Raw genomic sequence first — 24416 nt, forward strand, 5'->3', positions numbered from 1 at the left:
ACGAGGACAACAAATGGATCAAAGTTTTGGATTCTCGACTTGCTCCAGTCCGAACCGTGAATCTACACAGCCAAAGCCATGTGACTGTTATCAAGTCTAATAATAAAGGCCAAAAAGCTTTGCTTTTGAAGATTCCCAAGGAGTATGACCTGGTAAGAGATGGGTGGGTGTGTGGGGGGAGCGTGAACTGCTGCTATTGATTGATTTTTTTTGTTTCCTCCACTTGCTTAGTCAGTCTTATCCAAAGTTTGATTTATTTACAGTATTTGTTGATAATGTGACTAACCTGACTGCTGATTGTTTGCTATTTTCCTCAGGGTGGATATAATATAATTTAATTTAATAAATTTAATAAAATAATAATTACATTTATAAATTTTAATTAATTAATTTATATATATATATATGAATTATTTTTGGTTCAAACCTTCTTTCTCTCAGCCATTCCCCCAGACCTTCATTCTACTCAATGACTCTTGCTCCCATCTTCTCAGGTGCTTTTTTTTGTTGAAGAACATGATCGAATGCACTTCCTCAACTGCTTGAGCAGCTATCTTCAGAATCACCAGCTAAGTTTGATTGTCGATGAAATGCGGGAACAAGACTTGCTGAAAGAAGCTGTTACAAAGCAAAAGAGAAAACAGATCCTGGACATCTTCTTCAGACATGTGTTTGCTCAGGTGAGGTAAACGATGAGGGAAAAGCATAACAATACACTCCATTTGTACCACTAAAACTCAATTACCATATATACTCGTGGATAAGTTTTCCCGCAGATAAGTCGGGAGTTGATTTTACTGTATCTTTTCTGGTATTTTATAATGTCGGTCATATAAGTCGAGATCCAAGAGAATATGATATGCTAACATCCACCTGAGAGAGTAACCACAGTGCACACTGCCTTTTTTTTCTGTGGCAATGTGCTGCATCAGCGTGTGCTCCTAACGTCTCTCTATCTCTCTCATTATTGTGCCTATGTGACCACACGGTAATACCCAAACTATTCCGAAGCGATGCTTGCACTGTTTTGTGTTTTTTGTATCTCACACCCTCATACACCTTTATCATAAGAGCATCCCTTATCTACGATGGAGCATTTGATCAGAAGAAAATATGAAGCTAGTTGTAAATGAAGCGTCGTTGAAGTTGCAAAAGAAATTGGTAACTGAGCTGCTGTAACAAACTTTGATGCCTCTGAGAAATTGATGTGAGATTGGAGGAGGTAAGAAGATGTAAGAAAAAAAAAATTTAAGTGTCGCATTTTTGAAGAGGCGTATAAGTCAGGGTCTGATTTTTATGATTGATTTTTCAGGTTTCAAGACCCGACTTTTATACGTGAATATATATGGTAATGTGACCCTGTAGTTAGGATATAGTGGGATGGATAATGGATGGATGGATGTGACATTCATCAGAATTACATCCTTAAATTCTCTTGAGTTGCTACTGAATTGTACAAATGTCCAGATGTTGCCCATGTGATCTTCTTTGTAGCCACTCTGCTTAGTACCACTTGTCTTGTTCCATTTTTTATTTCATGTTAATGTAAAGGTATGCAAGGCTATCACCTGCTTGATCATGTTTCACTCTTTTCAATCAACCACAGGTTTTGGAAATTGATAGTGCAGATGTGGACGACTTTGGTTTTGTCACAAAGAGGAGCACCAAGGAAGCGCTTCAGTGTGAACTGACACCTGATGAGTTTGCAGACACCCTTGGGCTTAAGGCTGACTCCCTGTTTGTGGAGTCAATGTTTTCACTTGCTGACAAGGATGGCAATGGTTATCTGTCCTTCCAAGAGTTGCTGGACCTCTTAGTCATTTCCATGAAAGGTATTTTTTTTCCTTCAGATCTAAATGTGGAAATACTTTGGTAGTAGGTAACATTTTATTATTATAATTGTACAAGCCACAAGTGGAAAGCTATTGCACCACTTGAGGGCTGTGGCAGAGAATTGTAGGTTTTTAGACCTGCAGCAGTGGCAGCATCAGGTTATCAGAGACTTGGCCCAGAGGTGCATATGCTCAAGAATAGGAGTAATGCAACGTTAGAAAATGATCAACGGTTTTTGAGCTGAAATGGCCTGAGGGTACAGTCTAGAATGCTCTATTTCAAGTATGTCCAGTGCTTGGATTAGTAAGCTGTGTTTAGGATGTTGTCAAATACTGTCAGATCCTCCAAATGTTTGAGGTGGGACCAGAACAAACAAGGTACTTAAGCAATGTTCTAGTTATAGGTGAGGTTGTCCTTTATATAGGGCACAGGTAACTTCCTTGTTGGCGACCATTTATCTAAAATGTATATATTCCCAGATATGGCTTCTGTCATCATCTTTGGAAATTCTTGGCCAAAAACAGAACAGTTAAACAGGAAATACCATAGCGGGCACCCACTCCAGAAGCCCTGCAAATTCAAGCTTGTTGCCACATACAAAACTGTACATTCTAAAAAAAAAAATCCTGATACATTGCTAGTTTACCAATAAATGCCACCATTCTTCTTCCATTTTTTGAGTCACACCCTTTTCTTTCTCAGAAGGAAGCTTATAGTTTATTTTTCCTCTTTACTCTTTGTATATGTTGTTTTTTTCTGCTCCTCCCTAAAAATTTCCAATCTAATTCTGGTAGTTTAAATTGTAACGCTAAGTAAAGAAGGAAGTTTTCTTGCCACTTGGGTTAGTCACCAGGTTTGACAACAGATAGAAACAAAACCTACCTTACCTATTTGTGACTTTCAACCTTGAAGACAGTTTCAGTTCTATATTTAATTGAACATGAAGTTATCTTTCAATACTTGCTAGCCTAGTGCATATAAGGCTCTGGATAATGTCTTCTGCAAGTCTTCTGCATTGTCCATTTCCCAGACTGCTTCATACACGTACAGCTGTTGTTCAGTCATTCTGCCACCTTTCACACTGAATGGTGGCATTTTCTTGCTATTCTTGAAATCATTTATGTATTTATTTGTACCTGCCTTTTCCAATTTAGGGTTGCAGGGCCCAGGGCCTACTTACAAGTCTACTGCAAATGTATGACACCATTATTGCTCAGATCAGTTATGTCACATAACAAGGTTACATGGAGATGGAGGCATACCAAGAGGAGGTGTGACATGAGGTTGAGTGGTGCTGCCAAGTTCTCATGGTGTCCATTATTGTTTCCAGCCAAAAAACTACTGCAGGGAAGTCTAGAAAGGCATTTTGCCTGTTATTTAAGACTATGTCACATTATGTGACTCTCTCTAGCGATTTTCAGTTGTAGCCTTTCTTTATTTTAGCAAGTCTAAGGCAGATGGCAGCACACTGTTGTGAAGCTGGCTGCCTAATGTGACATGCCCAACAATTCTCTACAACTAGTCTGCAACTCACTTCAATTAAACCAATCCAGTTTGATTTGTCTTTAGTTGTAGGCGAAGGCTACATGTGCAGGAGAGCTGACAACCAATGAATGCTCAACTGGAAGTACAATGCATAGAGTGTAGCGACAAGGAATAAGGAACACATGTTTTGATCCTTGCAAACAGAAGAAACACTCATCTTTCTGACATCTTGTGTTTTACGTACTAAAACAGAATGGAAAGAAGGGCAGAGACCATGGATGGAGTCGCCGTACCTATTAACCCTTTGTACAGCTTTGTCTGACAGCATGTTATTGGTTGTCACTTCTCATATCTTGTTTCACGGCTACTTTGTTCCTCTGCTTGCTAAGTATTTACATTCTACTAAGACTGTTTTTGTAATTCCTTAGATGTGTTTTTAAATTGTCCTGCTGAAACATATGAGGTTAATAAATGACTTGAAATTGAATGAATGCAACCATGATAGCCACCCAGCTTCTTGTGACACTGGTCTGGATAAGTGGGTTGTAGAAGTGATGGGTGGACTTTAGAATATAGGATCTGATCTTAAGATCATGTATATTTTGAGAACTCTAAGCATTACATTCAGTCTGTTCTGTTTCTTCATAGTTTTACTTCTCAAAATAATTAATTCATAGAGGGTCATATGTCATGAAAGAACCTCAAAAGTAACCATCCCTACCTCTCTAGAATGATACTAAACAGATAATATTTAGGTTTTTGCTTTCTAATGTGTTTCATGGATTCAAACTGCTTCACATAACACAGAGTTCAACAATCTCACCATATGAAATGTCTCTTAATATGTTGGACGAGCTCTAAAGTCAACAAGAAACTTACATATCTGATGACTGTTGACTTTTTTTTTTTGCCCAGGATCTCCTGAAGAAAAATCCAAGATGCTCTTTAGAATGTACGACATTGATGGAAATGGTTTTCTCTCGAAAGCAGAGTTTTCTAGGCTCTTAAGGTGAGTTTATTCGTCACTTGAGCTGTTTATGGGTGTTTTCAAATGAAAGTTATTTTGTTATCTTTAGAAACCTCTTTCCTTTTTTGTTCATTGCCAAAAAAAATAGTTATGATTCATCTTTCCATTCCAATGCTAGTCTTTCAGCTTTTATTTCTTTTACGGTATTTTTCTTTTTCTTGAAGATTTTGTATATGTCCCGATTCTCTTAATTATGCATGGATTGTTATTAATCTATGTGTCTTTAGAAATGTTAATTAGTGTTTTTGCATGCTGCAGATCCTTCATCGAAATTTCCAACAACTGCCTGACAAAAGCACAGACTGAAGAAGTGATTGAGTCCATGTTCTTAGAGGCAGGATTTCAGGATAAAGAGGAGATAACTTGGGAGGACTTCCATTTTCTTCTCAAAGACCACGACAAGGAGCTTCGCTTTGCCCAGCTTAACGTCAAAGGTCACTTTCTAGAATGCTGCAACCTTTTATACTGAACATTAATAAAATTGGTATACTGGATTAGTCCAGCTGCATTAGATCTTTAAATCTTAGTGATTTTTTTTAAATTTTATTTTATGTCTTGGACCCTAATGAGGGGGGTACTTTTTTGTGTGAAGTTGACTTATTCTTTCTTTGTCCTTTTCTCTGACTGAGTGTGTGTCTGTTATCAAGTTGTTTTTTGCAAGGCTGGTTTCTGCTTGCACCTGCTGTTGTCTCTACCTTCTTAATCTAGAAAAACAAGTTAAAAATGTGGATGAACATCTACGTAATACATATTTATGTTATAGTGAAAGCGCTCTTTATGTGATATCAGGTTGGAATCTTGTTCATGGTGAGAACTTGCCTTACTGCTACTTTCTGCTCTTATTTCCCAGTTGGAGAGTGCTTCCATATAGTTGCCACTTTTTGGCGATGTCAACTACAAATTAAGATGAGCAACATTAACAGAGGGTGCACAGGAAGGTGCTGCTTGCCTTTGCAAAGCTGGAGTATCATAGTGCTTACATTTCCACTTGCATGTCTGTACGTTATGAATGAAAATTGAGTAGAATGTTAGAAAAACTGTGATGAGAACAGGCCATTCAGCCCAACAAGCTCACCCATCCTATCTCTCGTGAATGTACAAAATAAAATCAAGTCGAGATCTGAATTTCCCTAAAGTCCCGCTCTCCATCACACTTAGATAATACCATGCATCTATGGTTCTTTGTGTGTAGAAAACATTCTAACCTTTGTACCAAATCTGCCCTCAACAAATCTCCAACCATGTCCCCATGCTCTTGTTACAGAAATTAAATTCTAAAGTAACAACTGAGATCTACTCTAATAATTCCTTTCATAACACTTTAATCACGTCCTCTCTTAATCTCAGTTTGCTTAAACTGAAAAGGGTCGACTCCTATGTCTTTTTTGTAATATGTAGACCAGAACTAACACAGTACTCCATACATCAGGAGTGCTGTATAACCTCACACCCTATTAGCTTTCTTGCACACTTCTGTACACTGTCTGGGTATAGATAGAGATGAACCCACTAAGTCCTCCTCATGAGAGGTACTTTCAAGTTTTAGACCTCCCATTTTGTATTTACTGTGAATCTAAAGTTTTTACTTTTATATTTACATGTATTAAATTTTACCTGCCCAATCCGAGATGCTGTCCAAGTCCCTCTGTAGCAAGTTAGCTGATTCTACATTATCGGCACTTCTACCTAATTTGGTGTCATCTGCAGACTTAGCCAGCTTATTGATTACAGTCTTGTCCGGATCGTTTGTGTATATTAAAAATAGCAGCAGTCCCAGCACTGAGCCCAGAGGACACCACTTTTAACATCACCTCATTATAAAAAAGGTCCCCTTTGTGTCCTGTGTTTGGGCCAGTTTTGTACCCACCTACAGACTGTGCCCTGAATTCCCACTTCTTTTAGTTTCATGCCCAACCTCTCATGTGGTACCTTATTAAAAGCCTTCTAAATATTTAGATAAATCATATCCTCTTTGATCATATCCATTTGTTGCTTCCTCATGGTTGTCCTTGTATGTTCTACTCTCCATGTGGAATGTGCTTGTAAAACTGCTTGCCTTTTTTTGCAGGCGTTGAAGTTAAAGATAAGGAGAAACAGAATCTACGCAACAGGGTGTCATTCATCAGCAGAGGAAATGAATTCAGGTAAGTGCCACACACAAACAGCATTGTACCTAAATTAATTTGAATAAACGTTTTTAAACCTAAATGAAATGTAATTTTACAGTATTTGAAACAAATAAGAATCATTACAGCACCTGTGAGCATAATTAAAAAGGCTTTTTTAAACTGGGGCTTGTGGTGGGAATAAATAGTGCAGAATAAAACTGAACAATTGGTTATTTAATTTTGGTTTTATCAATATAATTTTGGGGTTTTAACAAAAGGTGTACAGGTGACAATTTGGAAAAGTTTTTGTATAACACTATTAGCGGACAGCATGGTGCAGTAACTGGAGTGCTGGACCTTATATTGTACGGTTACCAGTTCCTCTGACTTGCTGTGTCATCATGGATATGTTACTTAGCCTGTCTGTGTCCCAATTTACAAAACACGAGGTAAACTAATTATAGGGCTACAGCGGGCCACAGCCTGTCACAGCACAAGTAGGCGTAAAGCAGCGACCAGTCCTTAATGGAGTACAAGTTCACTGCAGTGTACATGCATGCACAAATCCAAATTCACATCGCCCTATTTAAGAGTTGCTAGTTAATCTGTGCTTGGAAATTTAACATTCACATCTGTAGAATAAGGAAAAGAATAATAGAATACCCAAGGAAAAAAGTCCATACAGAGACAGGGAGACGTCACCCAGACTGCAGCTGGCTGGGTATGTAAGTCCGTTTACAAGAAGCTGTGAGGTAGCAAGAATAACTACAGTTCAACCATGCCACCCACAATAATAATAATAATGTCATTTATTATGTACTATATTATAGGCCTATATTTTATCAAAAGTGAAAAAGAATGGGAAAGTTAATTTCACACTGAAAAATGAGCTTCATGTGCATAATTTCTACTTTTGAGCCTTCATATTTGTCATGTCTAGTAAATTCTGAACAACTAAAATATAGATTATCCACATTTTTTGTTTGGATTTGCATGCAGCTAATTACATCGAGCACATTTTTACTGCTTTGTGTCCTTTCCTACCATAACCTATGGGGGATTAGCAAAAGCTTTAGATTCGTCAAATCAGTTTTTGACAGATCTCAATTTTTTGGGGTCTCCTGATACCAAAAACATTGATATCTCGATGATGTGTGTGTGTCTGTCTGTGTGTCACAGTTTCTTGAGGACAGTCTAAAGCTAAAACGACTGGATGGAAAAAATACCAAACTCGAAACTTAAGCCTGTTATGAGATGATGATGTGCTGATTCATTTTTGAGGCAAATCGTGTAATAGAAAGAGGCATTCTAGAGGAACCCTAAAATACCGTAATTCTGAAAATCAATTATGAATTCTTCTTGTCAAATGCTATCATAATGACCTATTTTATGATCAGAAAGATCAGCATCAGAGCGGTAAATAATTACTAAAGAAAAGCTTGAATGAGAGAGTGAATGCTGATCAATCATTTTTACTCAGAGAAAGGTCAGTTTATTTCCCTTGGTTAATTCTCCATACTTAGTGGAAACAAACCAGTTTACAGGATTGTTTAATCTAGCCAATAACAAACATTTAACAACAACATTCCAATTCGAAGCCAATTCAAATAAACTGCGTGCATGCATATGTTTATTAATAAGTGATCCACAAGGAATGGGTTGTATCTCAGTAATAGAAAACAACACATTTCATGCTAATATGGAATCATGATTTGTAGCAAATTTAAATTAACTTGTTATTTATGAAGATTGAGAAGTGATTTGTTCCATTATTAAATACTGCTACACGTGTAGAGTTTCAGCAGTCTGAGAGAACAAAAAAAAAACTATTGCATTCTGGGCTAACCTGTGTAGATGCTTGGGTAGAGCAGCTTATTATTCATAATCCACAAGCATCTCTCCACCCAAAGCCCCACCCCACCAACCTGGGGCGATGGTATCGTACATCGTCAATGTTTTGAAATGACAACGTGATGATACCAACTTTTAAGACATCGCCCAACCCTAATCCCATATAGTAACACATTTTCTCTTAAGGAGAAATGGAAAAAAGTTCCTTTGAGAAGCATTCACGGGCAGTCATCTTGTAGCATAAATTACAGAACACGTCATTTAGCACTCTCATCTTGCGTACATTTGAAGGTTCTGGTGCTAGCTATAGTATATTTTAAAGAGAAGGCCAACCTGTGAAACAAAACAGAAATCCACATATACCACCTTTCCACATTCAAAACACAATTACTTCCACATTTCAACAATTTGTGAACATGAAGACAAAGTGACCGGCTGCGAGTCAAGTGTTAAGATGGAACCCACAAGGTTATTTTGAAATGGCCTGTACATCGGCTTGCAGAGAGCTACACAGCTTACATCAGAGATGATAGTCTCTTCTTATATTACACTTAAATATATATTTTTTTTGTTTTATGTAGCACATTGGAATAAGATTAAGATCAACAAGAAAACAAAATGCTAAAGTAGGTTATTCAGAAACAAAAATATCAAGGACATAGATACTGGAAGGAGCCTACAAAGGCAAAAATGAAAGGATAAAGAAAACAAGAATTGATAAACGGCATAGTAAAATTATCAGTGCAGTAAGAACATGACTCTGTTAGAATTTAAAATAAATAGTAGAGCTGGCCTAAATAGTGAGAGGAAAGAAGAGTTTTCAGTCAGAATTTGAATGATAATACAGAGGAGAGTTTCCATCAGGAGAAGCCATAAATCTAAAAAGGAGTCTTTTGTAAAAGTACCGAGCTCTGAGTAAGAAAGTCGCAGGTGTTGGCTGGGCTGTTGAAACTGACAACTTTGTCAGACCATAGCACTGCTCCGAAGATGATTCGGTTTCAAACTGTGGTACTGTCACATGTACACAGTACAGTCAAATTCTTACATTCTTAGTCAAATTCATGTCTGACCAGTCCATAATCGGTCGCCATTCTCCAACGTCATGATAAACCAGAATGTAAATGCAGGCAAGAGGAAAATGTAAAGTATTTAAACTTGTCGAAAAATGGTGAAACCAAAATGATGTTAAAAAAAAAAAAAGTGAAGGACGGTGTGTCCATTGATGTTGTGTGGCAGCATTTTCAAGGGTCTTTAGATCTTGTAAGGGAGCCTACTTGCCCTGTCTCTGGTCTGTCCATTTGAAAATGTCATTTACCCCCTTTTTTTTTTTTTTTTACAGCTGTAATGACACTGAAATGCAAGATCCGGTATCCATGGAGCAAGAAGTAAAAGACATAAGAAGGAGACCCCTTGGAAAGTAAGGACACTGCATGTGGTGTGGCATGAAATTAGCCTGGGAGGAGAGCTACAGGCTTCTTGAAGTTATGAACAAGTTTCAGAACATGAGGCAGTTGGATACAAATGTTTTTATGCAGACTTGGGAGGATGTTTGTTAGCATCCCTTGACTATAACTACCCTTAGAAAAGACAGTGAAGGGGACACTACTTTCTCTTTAAATTTCTATTTTTTTAAAGGCAGATATAAATAAAATCACCACTAATGGGTGCCTGGCTGCTCTCCACCCACATTTTCTGAATCAAATCACTTTTATAAATCACTACTGTGTGACAGATGTATTTCGTAGATGGCTTCTAAACTAAACAATTGAATCACATATATCTTACAGCAAATTCTAGCAGAGATCTCACAAACCCAACACTCGATGTACTAACTAACTGTGTTAACCTTGGCTGAACCAGTGCTTTTATTGCCGATAGACATCTATACATAATTTTGTAAATTACTTTGCAGTGAAAGGCGAGAGGGAGTTTCCATGTTTAATTCACTTTATAGCCCTTCCATGATCAATTAATATAAAAATCTTAAATTGTAGACATTTACCACAGGTCAGATGGTGATAAAGGTGTGTATGAATTGAACTTTGAAAGAAATGAGTTGTGGGATCCTTGTTATTCCCAAAAAGTAAAACGTGTGCCGCCTGAAATCGGACAATCGCCTGATCTGTTCAAACTGTCCATTCAGCCATCACAAAGACACAAAACACAATGGAGGTTTATTATATTACTAGCCATTTAAGCCCATACTGTAAAAACCCTGGGGTCCTAGAAACTATTGAAATTGTCAGAAAATAAGTGAAATGTAGAGATGTCAGGTAATTGAAAGGAACTACTCTGGGCAGCTCTCTCCTAGGAGGATTCGTTTTGCCGATGTGCTCGCATCGCTTGTGCATTAGCAGCGGGTGGAAAAGTAAAAGGGATACCGTTTCACCGATGTTAGCGGCTAAGCGACTTTGTCTTTCTTCTGTGAGGTTTCTTTTTGCTGATGTGCTGGCCTCACTTGTTTTATTAGTGGCTAAGCGAGCTTTCGGTTTCCTTGGAGGTGGAGCCCTTAGCCCGACTCCACCTCTCACTTCCGGACCGGACAGACACAGATACACTTCCACACATAGACGTTTATATATAAGATATTACTTTGTACCTATACAGTTCTTTGATTTGTTTCAGTTCACTTTTATATAGATCACTTTTTACAATTGCTTGGTTCTTTTCACTGTACAGATTGTAATTGCACAACATCCAAAAATTAAATTTGGATTTAATTTAATTAATTTATTTTTTAAAATTAATTTAATTTATAGTAATTAAATTAAAATACTATTGCCCGAGTAATAGAACCTAAGAACACAACAGTGACATCCCGCACGAAATTGTGATGACTTTTGCTTGTAGCCTCTCATGTCGGTTTTTATTTATTTTTTTAATCTTTCACACCTTCAGGGAGTCGATTTCTGTTTTTGAAAGTGCTCGACACATTACATCTCAAACCACAGGTCTGTATAATTACTGACAAAATGTTTGTTCTGAGCTGGTGGGCTGAGATATGATGATGGTGATAATACAGTGTGATGCTGCACTGAATATGCTTGAAAATCAAACACTCTGGCCATTGCTTGGCCTCTCCCCATCACATAAGTATAAGTAAATGACACTTCGTTTTAACTTTTTTTTTTTTTCTTAGCATTTTAAAATGCATAGACAAATGATGATACAGACCTGAGAAAATGTGTTGTACCTGTTCACTCAGGAGAAAATATCTATTCATCCTCTGAACTTGTGTGTTCAACTACAGAATTGTAAGAAGTCAGGGTTAAAACCTTTAGCTGCAAGAACAACGTAGGAAACAATCCTGAACAGGACATGACGCAACACCATTATAGTGCAATTTCAAGTTCCAAATTATCTTAAAAAGCAAATGTTTTAGAATAAGGACCCTCACTGTCTCATCCTATGTCATCTGCACAGACCGTGACCAGGACAGAACTGAAGTCCATGTGTCATGAGCTGCAAGGCAGGTGGATGGCCTCTCCATTTGTCAAGTCTGCTTGTGAGCAATTCAGTTTAGTATGAAGGGAAGCCAAGCTTGTCTTTCTGCACATGCACACATGTACATTTCAAATTTTGAGAATTAGTATAATAAAAAACTACTTTTACAGGCAGAACCCCTAATAAAATATGCTATGTAAAATGATGCAAACACTGTTTGATTCCATTTTTTCCATACACAGTTCTACAGAAAGCCTTGAAGTACACCTGTCCTTAGTCCAAGGTTCAAGAGATCTTATTATCTGGCTTCCATACATAGGGGAGGATTAATCCAGTGTGACTGATGTTCCTTATTAAGAAGATTGTGTTTTTTTTTTTTGCTTTACTTGCATTGCTTGCTACATTGTACATACCCTACCTTTTTATTTTCTTTACCTTATTTCCTTAGTAAAATGTCTTGGTTGTGGAGCCGTACACCGCATTAGCCAACAGCCAGTCACATTCTACTTACTGGATGCCTAGAAATGAACAAACTGCTCAATTGTGTATTAAAGTTAAACTATAGCACCCTATAGTGGTGATACAGTGTATAGCTAGTGATCTCGGTACTACTAAAATCCAAGAAGTTATTATGACTTCAGATTCCTAATGGATTCTTGCAATTGTCTTTTGGCAAAAGCTAACTCTGTATTTTACCATCATTGTTGGATTTCCGGTCCATAAATGACATTATTGTGTATATAAAGCTGGAGTTGACACATTAGCAATTCATTTTCCCAGTAATTTCCTAAGTTATGTTGACTTATGCTACATCCTCAAACCGTGAACGTTAACTGAAACAATAGTAATCATCATGATCTCTCATATCACTTCAATATAAGATTACTGGTGACTGCTGGATGCCTGTGGTGTGGCCTCTTTTCCTACTTTTCATGGTGGAACTTCCACAAAGTCATGCTGTGCCATGAACAGCCAGCCACTTTACAAAGTGTTGCAATAAGAATGAATCTGCAGTCCAATGTCTCTTTTGCATGAGGATATCTAGTAACAGCAAACAGTCCTCTGAATATGCAGCTGTCTTGTGCGCTTTTGGGAAAGCACTGTCATCCCCTTCCTTCATCTTACCAACAGGAATGTGCAAACTGACTGGTAAACATATTTGATTACTTTAAATCCTGTCTTTTCAAAAGGGAAAAAAAAATCATTGAGAAGCGAAAGTGAGTTGTCATGGCCCGTGAGCAAAGTGTGCAAAGTCAGCCTTCTGTAGTCACTAACGAAATGTGACGGGTGCAAGTGAAATAACGTCTGGTGGTCACAATTTCTCCTGGTAGCCACTAATTAATGCCTGCAGTCAGGCTGACTCTCCACACCTGTGTGTGTAGCTGGGCAGGGTGCCATCCCTGCACATCAGAGGAAGTGTGTTGTGGCTGTGCAGGAGATTTTAAAATCTGCAACTCCAGCATTTCTGCCATGGTGCTCCTAGTAGAAGGCGTGATATCAATTGAAAACAGAATGAGCACATGACTGACGTGTTGAAAATTTGTAAAGCGGTGTACTGATAAGGTAGATGACTTCATAAATGATTCAGCAGATGCTGAAATACTTTGTACATCTGTGTAAAACTTTGCTTTGTAAGTGAAGTCTACGGGGCGAAGTCTTTAGGAAAAATGGGCAAAATTACAGTTGCCAAGGCAGTAGAATGAATGACAGCATAAGAAATATGAATATAATTACTTTCAAGTAGAAATCTCATTGGCATAGCCAAGTAAAGAAAGCACTTAGTAGTAGCAGAATGACCCAAATGCTGCGATACAGTACTGTGTCCAAAATTCAGATTTCCAAAATCAATCTAATGTTTTATATAAAAAAAAATGCAGGTAGCACAGTCTGTCTGCTCCCCCACTGCTCGAATGCTTGGATCAAACATGAGATCTCACTGTCATGAGTGCTGAAAGCTTGACAAGTATGCAATCTCTGAGGGGATGTGAGCGCTGCAATTGGATGACATGGCTAGGGGGGCAGGTTCTTGCAGGTATCGTAGGAGACCAAGATAACATACAGAGGTAGAAGAATGACTTTACTTCATGGACTATTCAACACAACAGTTTATTACAGCACTAGAATTGTAACCCACACAAGCTCACAATAGTTTAGGTTGTCCCTTAAACACAACAACGGGCAAGCAGTCAAAGCTTAATATGCAAAATGTCTACCCAGGAGCAAACCTAAACTGAGTGAGCCTGAGCTCTTATGGAAGATAAAGTGCAAGAAAATGTAGAAAACGGTGGCAAGCACTCCTAGAAATGGGGTATGGAGAGGCCTGTGCGCTCCCACCAGTTTCTTTAAAGTTTATACTTAAAATCCTGTACAGTGTCCCCACTTTACATTTACTTATTTGGCTGAAGTCATTATTTAAGGTGACTTACAACATTTGAGATACAATTGGTTCCATTTCTTTTGGTTTTCCAATTATAGCACAGGCAGGTCAAGGGACTTCCTTATGGTCACACAGTGTCAGTAGTGAGATTTGAACCCACAACCTCAGGGTTTAAAGTCCAAAGCCTTAACCACTGCACCACACTAAATGATTTAGCATCAATTATTACCTGTTCAGTGCAACTGGCACTGTGTGTGTTGGAGCTGCATTTGAAAAACTGAAAACGAATCACTTAAGGTCACTTCCTGTTCAGCAGCAGCCTCCTTATGGTCAATGATTTAACTTCCTATTATTTTCCTTTTCTTCGTCTGGGTATATCATTCATTCATTAAGTAGTCCACATTGTTCTGAATTGCTAGAACCATTCAACAATGACATTTAAGGCATATGGGGAATAACCAGATTTTCAAAGTTTTTTTAATGTAGTTTATTAAAATCCCATTGTTTTCCGAGATTAGCACTTCCTAGGTGGCGTTATGAATGAGTGTCAGAGCTTGGATATTTTCGATGTACAACATTGATTTGTGGTGTGATAAATTATTCTGCGTTCATCCAAATCACTAGTCACCATTCCTCAAGTTGACTTCCTTTATGTGACTCGTTCAACAAACAAAACCAGTAAAGCCAGAAGTTCACAAAGAGCAGATAAAACTAATCACTAAGGACTCCTCAGATGCTGGGGATGCCCTGTTCAAGTAAAAGTTCCCTTGTTGTGGCATTACGCATGTGCCTGGCGCTCAGCCTGTATCATCATTACAAGCCTCTCTAGCCTGACCTCATCTGTGCAGCGCTTTCCTGTGTAGCTCATATCCCACACTGCCTGATTACAGACTTGGCTGGAAATGCACAGTCATCCAGGTAAGCAGTTTTTAATTCACAGCGGCTAAGGGTTTTGATGAAGCTGTCAACTCTGCTGTGGTGAACTTTTGTTTCTTGACAGCTTAGCTTGAATAGATAACAGATTAGAAAGCACTTTTGGGAAACATTAGAATTGCAGAGCATTTAGTCACGAATGTCATAATTTAAAATCACAGTGTTGTGTTAGGTAGGGGAAAAAAAAAGTATGAAAATGATGGATACCTGACTTGTTTTATTTATTTTTTTAAGGCCCAGTTCCTACCAGCCTAATCTGTACACTGAAGCCAAACGGGAAAAACTTAACAGAAGCAAAATTCATCAAAAAATCCAACACTTCAAGCGCTTCATTGAAAATTATCGCCGCCATATAGTATGCTTTCTCATCTTCTATGGTATTGCTGCAGGAGTCACTCTGGAACGCTGCTATCGTAAGTGCACTTTTCATTATCGTCCATTTAGTGAGCTCACCTAATACTCTGTGATTTTACTGTCACAGTGTGCTGGAGCAATAAACTCTGCACAAAGTGCCTGTGGCACACACATACTAAGGGCGAAACTTAGATTCACCAACAAGCGTAACTTGTATTGTTTGGATATATTAAGAAAACCAGAGTGCCTTGTTGGGGGCAAAGGGGATACATGCAGAGTGTCTGCACCAGAATTTGAAATTATATTCCAATCAAACATCACATTCATTCATCCATCCATTTTTTAACCTAATTATTAAGGTGATGGTCACATGGAATCTGTTCCTGTTCTGGTGGCATTAGATGTAAGGTGTAAGCCAGCTCTGTACATTAAATTGAGTCCATCGTAGGTAACAACTTACAGTTGCCAAAATAAAGTAACACAAACGTATTTGGGATGTGGCAGGCAAACTAGTGAGAATATAAAGATGGTGACCAGACCTGGGATTCACACCCTGGACTCTTGAACTGTGAGGCCCACAAAGTATTTTATTTGCCAGTTAATGATAAATATGTAGAAATGTTTAACTAGAAAATTTCCAAGTTGAACGCATATTTAAATTAGTCTGTGTGGCATGTAATAATAATCTCCTCCAACACGATTTTGTTTCTGTTGCTTGTCATGGTGTACAGTATGCCAGTAAATTTAAAAGCAATACCACACACTACCTTTCTGAAAATTGTAGACTCTTGTTTCGCTAGTTTTTCAACCTTCTCGGATTCTGATTTCAGATTATGGGATGCAAGCAGAGACAACAGGAATTCCCGAAACTACAATGGTGGGAATTATTGTTTCCCGTGGGTCTGCAGCCTCAATATCCTTCACCTACTCCTACCTGCTTCTGACAATGTGTCGTAACCTCATCACTTTTTTGCGGGAGACATTTCTCAACCATTATATCCCCTTTGATGCGGCTGTGGACTTCCACCGATGGATTGCTATGTCGGCTATTTTCCTTACACGTAAGGATTTCAATTCCATTTCTTGTTTCCTCAAAACAGTATAAAAGAGGTTCTTGTGATAACAATCCCTTTTGCTCCAAAACTGCCAACATTCCATAGGGGTTTGATTATTGACATGCATCTTTGGCCAATGTTGATGAACCCTGCTGTGCACAGAGAAGCCCATAATTTAGAATTACGTAACACGAACTTGATAGACGCAACAAAATGGAGTTAAATAAATTACAGCAACTAAATAAACTAATGAAATTATATTAAAAAGAATTACATCCCATACATACATAAACCTGAGAAATTCAGATTAATTGCTTCTAAAATTTTATATCTTGTTTTCAGTTATGTTGTAGTTTTCAGATTTGCTGCATCAGGTAAAGAATCTTACTGATAAGAGATATTGAACCACAACATCACACAGTAGCAAGAAGTGCTCAGCCTTGATTGATTAGAAGATTAGGAATTCTGCATAACAGATGTGAATGTTATACAACTGAAGATGCCATCTTCACCCCAGAAAAAACAAAAACACAATTACCACTAGTAAGCCGTGATGCGCACTACACATGGCAGCTCCAGTTTACTGGGGTGTTCTGTGTTTGTTTGGTGCATTTTTCCAAATTCCTAATAGATTTCCTTAAACAGTCTGAATACTGATTTAATAAATCAGCTTTTTCTCAGGACAATAAAAAATAGTATATTATGATTCAGGTTACTTTTAAAGCAAGAGAACACCCAGTGTTGATTAAATAATATTCTATTAATATGGTTTATACGTTCATTTATTGTCTTGTGTATACAGTATAGTACAGTGAAACTATTACCGGTACTTGCATGTGCTAATCAGCATGCAGCATGTCGTCTCTCTTGGTCACCATGATTAGCGACTTCTTAACTATCTTACCTGAGAAATTCTGTCTTGTTTTAGGTACAGCAGTATAAAGTATTACTCCATAGTTTCCTTTATTGTTAAGTAAATTATCAAAAACATTGAATAACTGCACACAGAACATTATACAATACTAGCTGTGTAAGCCTGTGCTGTAAAAAGCCTGGGGTCCTAGAAACTATTGAAATCGGCAGAAAATAAATTGAAGTGTAGAGATGTCAGGTAATTGAAAGGAACTACTCTGGGCGTCTCTCTCCTAGGAGGATTCATTTTGCCGATGTGCTCACATCGCTTGTGCATTAGCAGCGGGAGGAAAAGTAAAAGGGATACCGTTTCAGCGATGTTAGCGGCTAAGCGACTTTGTCTTTCTTCTGAGGTTTCTTTTTGCTGACGTTTTCGCCTCGCTTGTGTTATTAGTGGCTAAGCGAGTTTTCTATTTCCTCCGAGGTGGAGCCCTTAGCCCGACTCCACCTTTCACTTCCGGACCGGACAGACACACACCCTTCCATGCGTAGACGTTTATATATAAGATGTGTAACATAAATAGGGCGGCACGGTGGCGCAGTGGGTAGCGCTGCTGCTTCGCAGTTGGGAGATCTGGGGACCTGGGTTCGCTTCCCGGGTCCTCCCTGTGTGGAGTTTGCATGTTCTCCCCGTGTCTGTGTGGGTTTCCTCCGGGCGCTCCGGTTTCCTCCCACAGTCCAAAGACATGCAGGTTAGGTGGATTGGCGATTCTAAATTGGCCCTAGTGTGTGCTTGGTGTGTGGGTGTGTTTGTGTGTGTCCTGAGGTGGGTTGGCGCCCTGCCCAGGATTGTTTCCTGCCTTGTACCCTGTGTTGGCTGGGATTGGCTCCAGCAGACCCCCGTGACCCTGTGTTCGGATTCAGCGGGTTGGAAAATGGATGGATGGATGGATGGTAACATAAATATTTTGGAAAAATGCACCATATGGCAGCTATGGCATGTTGGCTTATATTTTTTAGCCTGTTAAATGACATGTTAGTAACATCACATGCTATTTTGTGTTTCAGTTCTCCACACACTTGGTCATGTTGTGAATGTTTACATCTTTAGTGTGAGTCCACTCAGCATCTTGTCCTGCTTGTTCCCAAATGTCTTCTTCAATGATGGGTAAGTTGAATATTTTATCTGCTCACTCACACTTTTAACAGCAATGGCAAAAATTGGCTTAAAAAAATTGAGCAATGTAGCAAATGTGATCCAACCATTTTAATGCAACTCTAGGTCTGTTTGTCATCCTATCTGGTTAGTTATTATGCAGAATTAGCTGATGAACTCAAGAACAGAGGACCACTAGTCCTCAACATCCACCATGTATGAAGTGCAATCTTACATGTTTTGCTTGTTATCAAAATTTAATAAAGCTAATGAAGCCTGTGGTCATCCTACTTAAGCAAGATACATTTTCCCTATCCCCCCAAGCCCAACCCAATCCTAGACATGTTTTCATTTCTCACACACTGCTGTTTGATATTTGCAGGTCTGAACTGCCTCAGAAGTTTTACTGGTGGTTTTTTGAAACTGTCCCAGGTAAGTCAAATTTGACAGCTTCTCCCAATCCCCATGTTAAATGTTTTGACTACCAAGCTGAACGGTACAGGAGGTCTTCATTGACAGTGACTTTAAGAATCTTTGAGGGATCAGTGTTACCCATGTGGCTTATGTATACTTTCAAAAACCTCTAAACAAGCATCAACTTATGGCCTGCGGTGTGCAGCTCCTGCTTTTTTAAGGTTCATGGCGCTCATCAGGTTCTAATCTACACATTGTCTTGTGTTGTAGGACTCACTGGTGTGCTGCTTCTCCTGCTGCTGGCCATAATGTATGTCTTTTCCTCCCACTACTTCCGACGCATCAGTTTCCGTGGTTTTTGGATCACACATCACCTCTACGTCCTGATGTACATTCTGGTAAATATACAACATGAAATGGTTTCTCAGTGTTACCTCAGATAGTTACAGAAATTCAAAATATTTTATTCTGATGTACCTCCTTTGGGTTAACACAGGGGTTAGTTCTTTTTCTGGGGACTTCAGCTACCTCTCACTTCTCAAAAATGTGTAAGTTAGGTTAACCTTGCCTGGTTAATGATTGAATGTTTTATATGTTGTAACATTATGTACCAATGCCTTTGTATTTGACAATGAGTTACTAATGACTGCTGATAAGGGTTAATAACAATGCATTAAAATGTACTAAGTGGATACATTCTTGGGTATATACTGTAGTTTTTAAAGCACAAATGCTTTCCAGTTCTCCCAGGATGCCCCTCACTAAACTTACTTGAAAATACAGAAGAAACAACTAAGTCTTCATTTTAGCCCCAACTACCACCACAACCTACCAAAAACGACTTGCACCCTGACAATCTGCCACCATCATGGAGTGTATTAGCAAATAAAAGCTTTGGTGAGGTAGTGAGCAGCTACAGAAAGATTAGGAAAGGATTGCAAAGTCATAGAAATTAATTTGTGTTCTACTATAGTACAAGATCGACATGTCCACCTCTATGCAGAGCATTTTCTGAGTTTAGTTTTTATATACTGAATCATTACATGTCCTGTAAATTTGATTATGTGTTCTCCCATGTTTCCACAGACTGTGATCCATGGAAGCTTTGCCCTCATACAGCAACCTCGCTTTTACATCTACCTCATCCCTCCTGCCATCCTATATCTTGGAGACAAACTGATAAGTCTGAACCGGAAGAAGATTGAAATTGCTGTGGTGAAAGCAGAACTCCTTCCTTCAGGTACGCTGAGACACTAGATTAATCTCTGCCATTGAAGCATCACTACTAAAGAACGGTAGATCAAGGTGGCAAGCTCACCAAGTTCATCAGGAACATTAAGGATTACTTTAGTATATCAGAAGTCTTTAATTGTATACAAAGGTAAAATACACATACTTTAACTTTAGCATCTTGTTATCTGCTGCCACAAAACAAGTCAAAGTTTAAGTAAAATGTTCATTTAATTCAATACTAATTTAATGCTGTCTGAACAGTGGCTACTTTCAAAAACCATTTTACAGCATCTGACTTTATGTTAACTCAACACACAAAATGTGAAATCTGATGATTGCCTTTCTCTTTGAGTGCATTCTTGCAGTTGGCACAGGGAAACCTGAGCTTATCCAGAATGAATAAGGAAGGATAATAGTTAGCATCGTTTAGAGCCCTGTTGTCTTCTGCTATGTCTGTGAGGAAAAGGGGTGACAAAACTGATAACATGAGACTTGCTGGTCATTGTCCAGGTCCTGAATTATCCATCAGTTATAACTTGTGTCACTGGAAAGGGGATAAATGAGGCAAAACTAATGGATGCACCAGATGTTAATTTCAGTTGTGTAAACTCATGTCAGACTTATTAGTATTAGTTAGAAAGTGTGTGTGTTTATAGCTCTTCTCTTTATACACACATACACACACACACACACACACACATATATATATATATATATATATATATATATATATATATATATATATATATATATATATATATCTATCTTTGATTGACTCACTGACTGACTGACAAGAAAATCTTGGCTAATATCAGATAACCTAATAAAAATTATCTATTAGTGAAAACCATTAGTGATGCTCCAAAAATTCCAATCTTACTGAAAAGTTAATTCAATCATGAAATATAAAGAGAAAATCAAATTTTAATAGTTGGAAAGGGTGTTCTTAGTGCCATTCAACAGTTATTAAAAAACAGTTCAGATGACAACATGTCTGTAAATGGCAGCATGGTTCAAGTATACTTTTTACTTTCTTGTATACGCAGTATAGGGAAAGTATTGTAATCGTCCTAAAAATTCAATGTCGAGATTTTGATGAATCTCGATGTTTTAGATCTCCCTGAGTCCGAACATACCATTTTTGGAATGTGTGTGTGTGTGTATATAAACACAATAACCTGAGTACGCTTTCACTGTGCTCAACCAAATTTTGCATACAAGTATTAGGCACAAAATGTAGATTTCTATCAACTTTTGGGCTAGTTCCGCAAACCAGAAGTGGTCCTTTACCTTTTATTCATGCAGCTGCAGAGTCCAATTTATTCAACTTTACTGTTATAAAAATTGTTCAATATATCATTAATTTGATTTAATTTCTTGTAGATGGTTCTTTAATGTACACAATATAAAAATCATTGTCTTGCAGTTTACTCCTTAAATATCCATCCCATATCTGAATATGCAAGAAAGTTTATGGGACACCACTCTCGATTTTAATTTTATATTGGTCTTATATATTTTTCATAAATTGTTTAATCCTCCACCCCAAGTGGCTAATATTGTTAATAAAGAATTAATTAAAATTTTAAAAGTTAAATATATTTCTAAAAAATCCTTAAAATGTATATTAAATAAAACTATCCCATATTAATATCTTCCTTGATAAAAAGGGCATAGAACATTTTTAAAGACATTACTAAAAAGTCATACATTATTGAAACTTAATGTTTCATACAATGTACACACTAACCTGTTCAGTTTGTATTCATTAAATTGTGCATTTATTTTATTTAATGAACGCATATCTTTTGATTTCCTTTGAACTTTGCATTGCTGTGTTCTGTAGTTTAAACTGATTACCCTGTGAAAGTCCCTTAAGAAATGAGAACCATTGCTGTCTTTATCTGTCCTACACAATTATGGAGGGGGAGGTTAGAGTTATCACACCTTTATACAAATACTTTGGTAATATTCTATAATATTTTCTGTTCCTGTATGTACTGCCACAAGTACTTTGTTATGCAGTCCACAGGAAAAATGAAACGAGCTGAGAAATGCCATCCCAATAACTACAAGTGTACATGTGTATCAGCTCCTTAGGATTCCATCCTCTGTAACTATTAAGTGTAGACATTATTTGACTTGTCTTTTTCAGCCTTATTCCCTTTTTTTAATCATTGCATTTCAGACTTATACGTGTTTTAATGTTTTCTACATCTTCTTTTGTTTGTGTTATCTTTTTTCAAGGCGTTACACACCTGGAGTTTAAAAGGCCTCAGGATTTTGTGTACAAGTCTGGCCAGTGGGTGCGAATTGCCTGCCTTGTCTTAGGCACAAACGAGTACCATCCATTTACTCTAACATCTTCCCCACACGAGGATACTCTCAGTCTTCACATCAGGGCGGTGGGACCATGGACAACAAAACTACGAGAAGCTTATTCCACTGAGAGCATCTCTGAGCTGGGAAGCTACCCTAAAGTAGGTGGTGGTGTTATTCACTCGCTAAGAACTCCAGCGCTTTTTGGTCTACCTTATTTTCTAACATGATAAACTATAAAATGTTTTTTCTCTAAAATAAATACATAAAGGACACTTTTTCATATTGTTACAAAGCATACAGTTGGCAGATATTGTTGTAAATAATAAATCCTTGGCCAGATAGGGTACTGATGAGGGGAACTACGCTGGCCAGAGCAAGAAGGTGGAGAGGATCACACAAATGTATAAGCTAAACAATTGTAAAAGGCAGATGAAAAAATCAAATGCAAGCTACTGGTGTGTAACTGCCAAGTGTTTCCTGCTAAAATTTCATTGCAAATGGCCGACCACTCTCTTTTTGCTGGGGAATAATAATTTTTAAAAACAGTACTGGGCACTTTATATCTTGTTGAGTAATGTGTTTTATAAACTCTGTTTTGGTGTAAAGTACCTTGTTGCATGCGATTCATTTGGTTTTGAGTTCCCGTCCACCACCCCCATTTCTCTGAGCCCCCTAGTCAAGAAGGTACTTGATAAAGTTACAAGGCTGCTTACCATAGATGACTGCTGAGAGTCAGTTTCCCTGTCAGAACTTCAATTTCAGGAATATACAAACATTTGCAGTTCATAAGAGGCTCTTTGGGAGTGTCAACAAAAAATAAATACACTGTAGTACTGTATGCATGATATCCAAAACTAAACAATGGTGCCTTTCTCTTCTAGCTGTACCTTGATGGACCTTTTGGAGAAGGCCACCAGGAGTGGAACAACTTTGAAGTTTCTGTACTGGTTGGAGGTGGCATTGGTGTTACCCCCTTTGCTTCAATTTTAAAAGATCTTGTTTTCAAGTCATCAATTAACTGCAAGATCCAGTGCAAAAAGGTACAGTCACGCTACATGACAGCAAATGTCTTCATAAAGCATAACAGTGGTAGCAGTCATTTAAGAATGATTTTTGTCAGATATAACTTTTTAAATTATACCAGGAAGATTTTTTGTAGTGAAATAAAACTATTTCTCTTGTTAAACACACTGGATCTAGTCACCCAAATTTATATACAGCACAGTGTGTTCTTCGTTATCTTCATGGGATATGCAAAGATGTGAAGGAGGAGGCCGGGATCAGTATCCCTCAAATGGCAGGGGATAAACCAAATAGGGCTATTTACTGATTATTATGCTACCTTCTCTGTTGCTGTTAGGGTATGACTAGACTATAATGTGGATTACCCTAATTCAGGTCAGCACCCGGCTAATTCAAAAATCAGAGTTGTCTCAAATTGTGCATCTGCCACAACCTGCAGCAGCCTTATTTCCCCAACTAAAAGGATGTAAAACTGAATCTTGCACTCCCACTCTCTGTCACATTATTTTCTCTTCTGTAAATACAACTGTATGCCATAATTCTGTCTCAGCAGAATGAAATAAAATGTAAAGCACTCCATATATTTTTTACACAAATAAGAATCAAAGCAACCTGTGATTGGTCAGGCGCATTGCTTAAAAATGTCCTACATGGCAATGGATTTGCTTTGTGAAAACAACACTTGTACTGCATGTAAATATTAAGAAAATGAAGAGTAGCAGTGCAGTTTGTCTTTTGGAAATAAATTACCCGCAACATTGACCCTAGTCCATTCCTAACTTAACATCATAAAGTCCTGTTCTGTCGCTAGGCTAAAAGTTGGCTTAAGTCAAATGAATGAGACAGAAGACCCTGAAATGAAATCACAACCAAACCAACGACACTAACTGCTTTGGCTTGCTCCTCACATATCTAAATGTGACCTGTAAATAATACAAACCAAGCAGAA

At 38.0% G+C, this 24416-nt stretch overlaps 1 protein-coding gene across 3 annotated transcripts in view; it reads left to right on the forward strand.

The window, feature by feature from the left end:
* Positions 1-24416, forward strand: part of duox (dual oxidase) — an 86923-nt gene that overhangs the window by 59985 nt on the left and 2522 nt on the right. For all 3 annotated transcript variants that reach the window (XM_051920610.1, XM_051920611.1, XM_051920612.1), the window contains exons 17-31: positions 1-152; positions 495-680; positions 1607-1832; positions 4234-4327; positions 4604-4779; positions 6414-6489; positions 9644-9721; positions 15293-15471; positions 16243-16473; positions 18388-18487; positions 18858-18907; positions 19160-19287; positions 19976-20129; positions 22370-22602; positions 23326-23484. The exon at positions 1-152 is cut by the window's left edge and continues 51 nt beyond it. In XM_051920610.1, coding sequence (XP_051776570.1) covers positions 1-152; positions 495-680; positions 1607-1832; positions 4234-4327; positions 4604-4779; positions 6414-6489; positions 9644-9721; positions 15293-15471; positions 16243-16473; positions 18388-18487; positions 18858-18907; positions 19160-19287; positions 19976-20129; positions 22370-22602; positions 23326-23484 — 2222 coding nt within the window. The remainder of the gene's footprint in view (positions 153-494; positions 681-1606; positions 1833-4233; positions 4328-4603; positions 4780-6413; positions 6490-9643; positions 9722-15292; positions 15472-16242; positions 16474-18387; positions 18488-18857; positions 18908-19159; positions 19288-19975; positions 20130-22369; positions 22603-23325; positions 23485-24416) is intronic.

The sequence above is a fragment of the Erpetoichthys calabaricus genome, chromosome 17, assembly GCF_900747795.2.
Source record: "Erpetoichthys calabaricus chromosome 17, fErpCal1.3, whole genome shotgun sequence".
Taxonomy (NCBI): domain Eukaryota; kingdom Metazoa; phylum Chordata; class Cladistia; order Polypteriformes; family Polypteridae; genus Erpetoichthys; species Erpetoichthys calabaricus.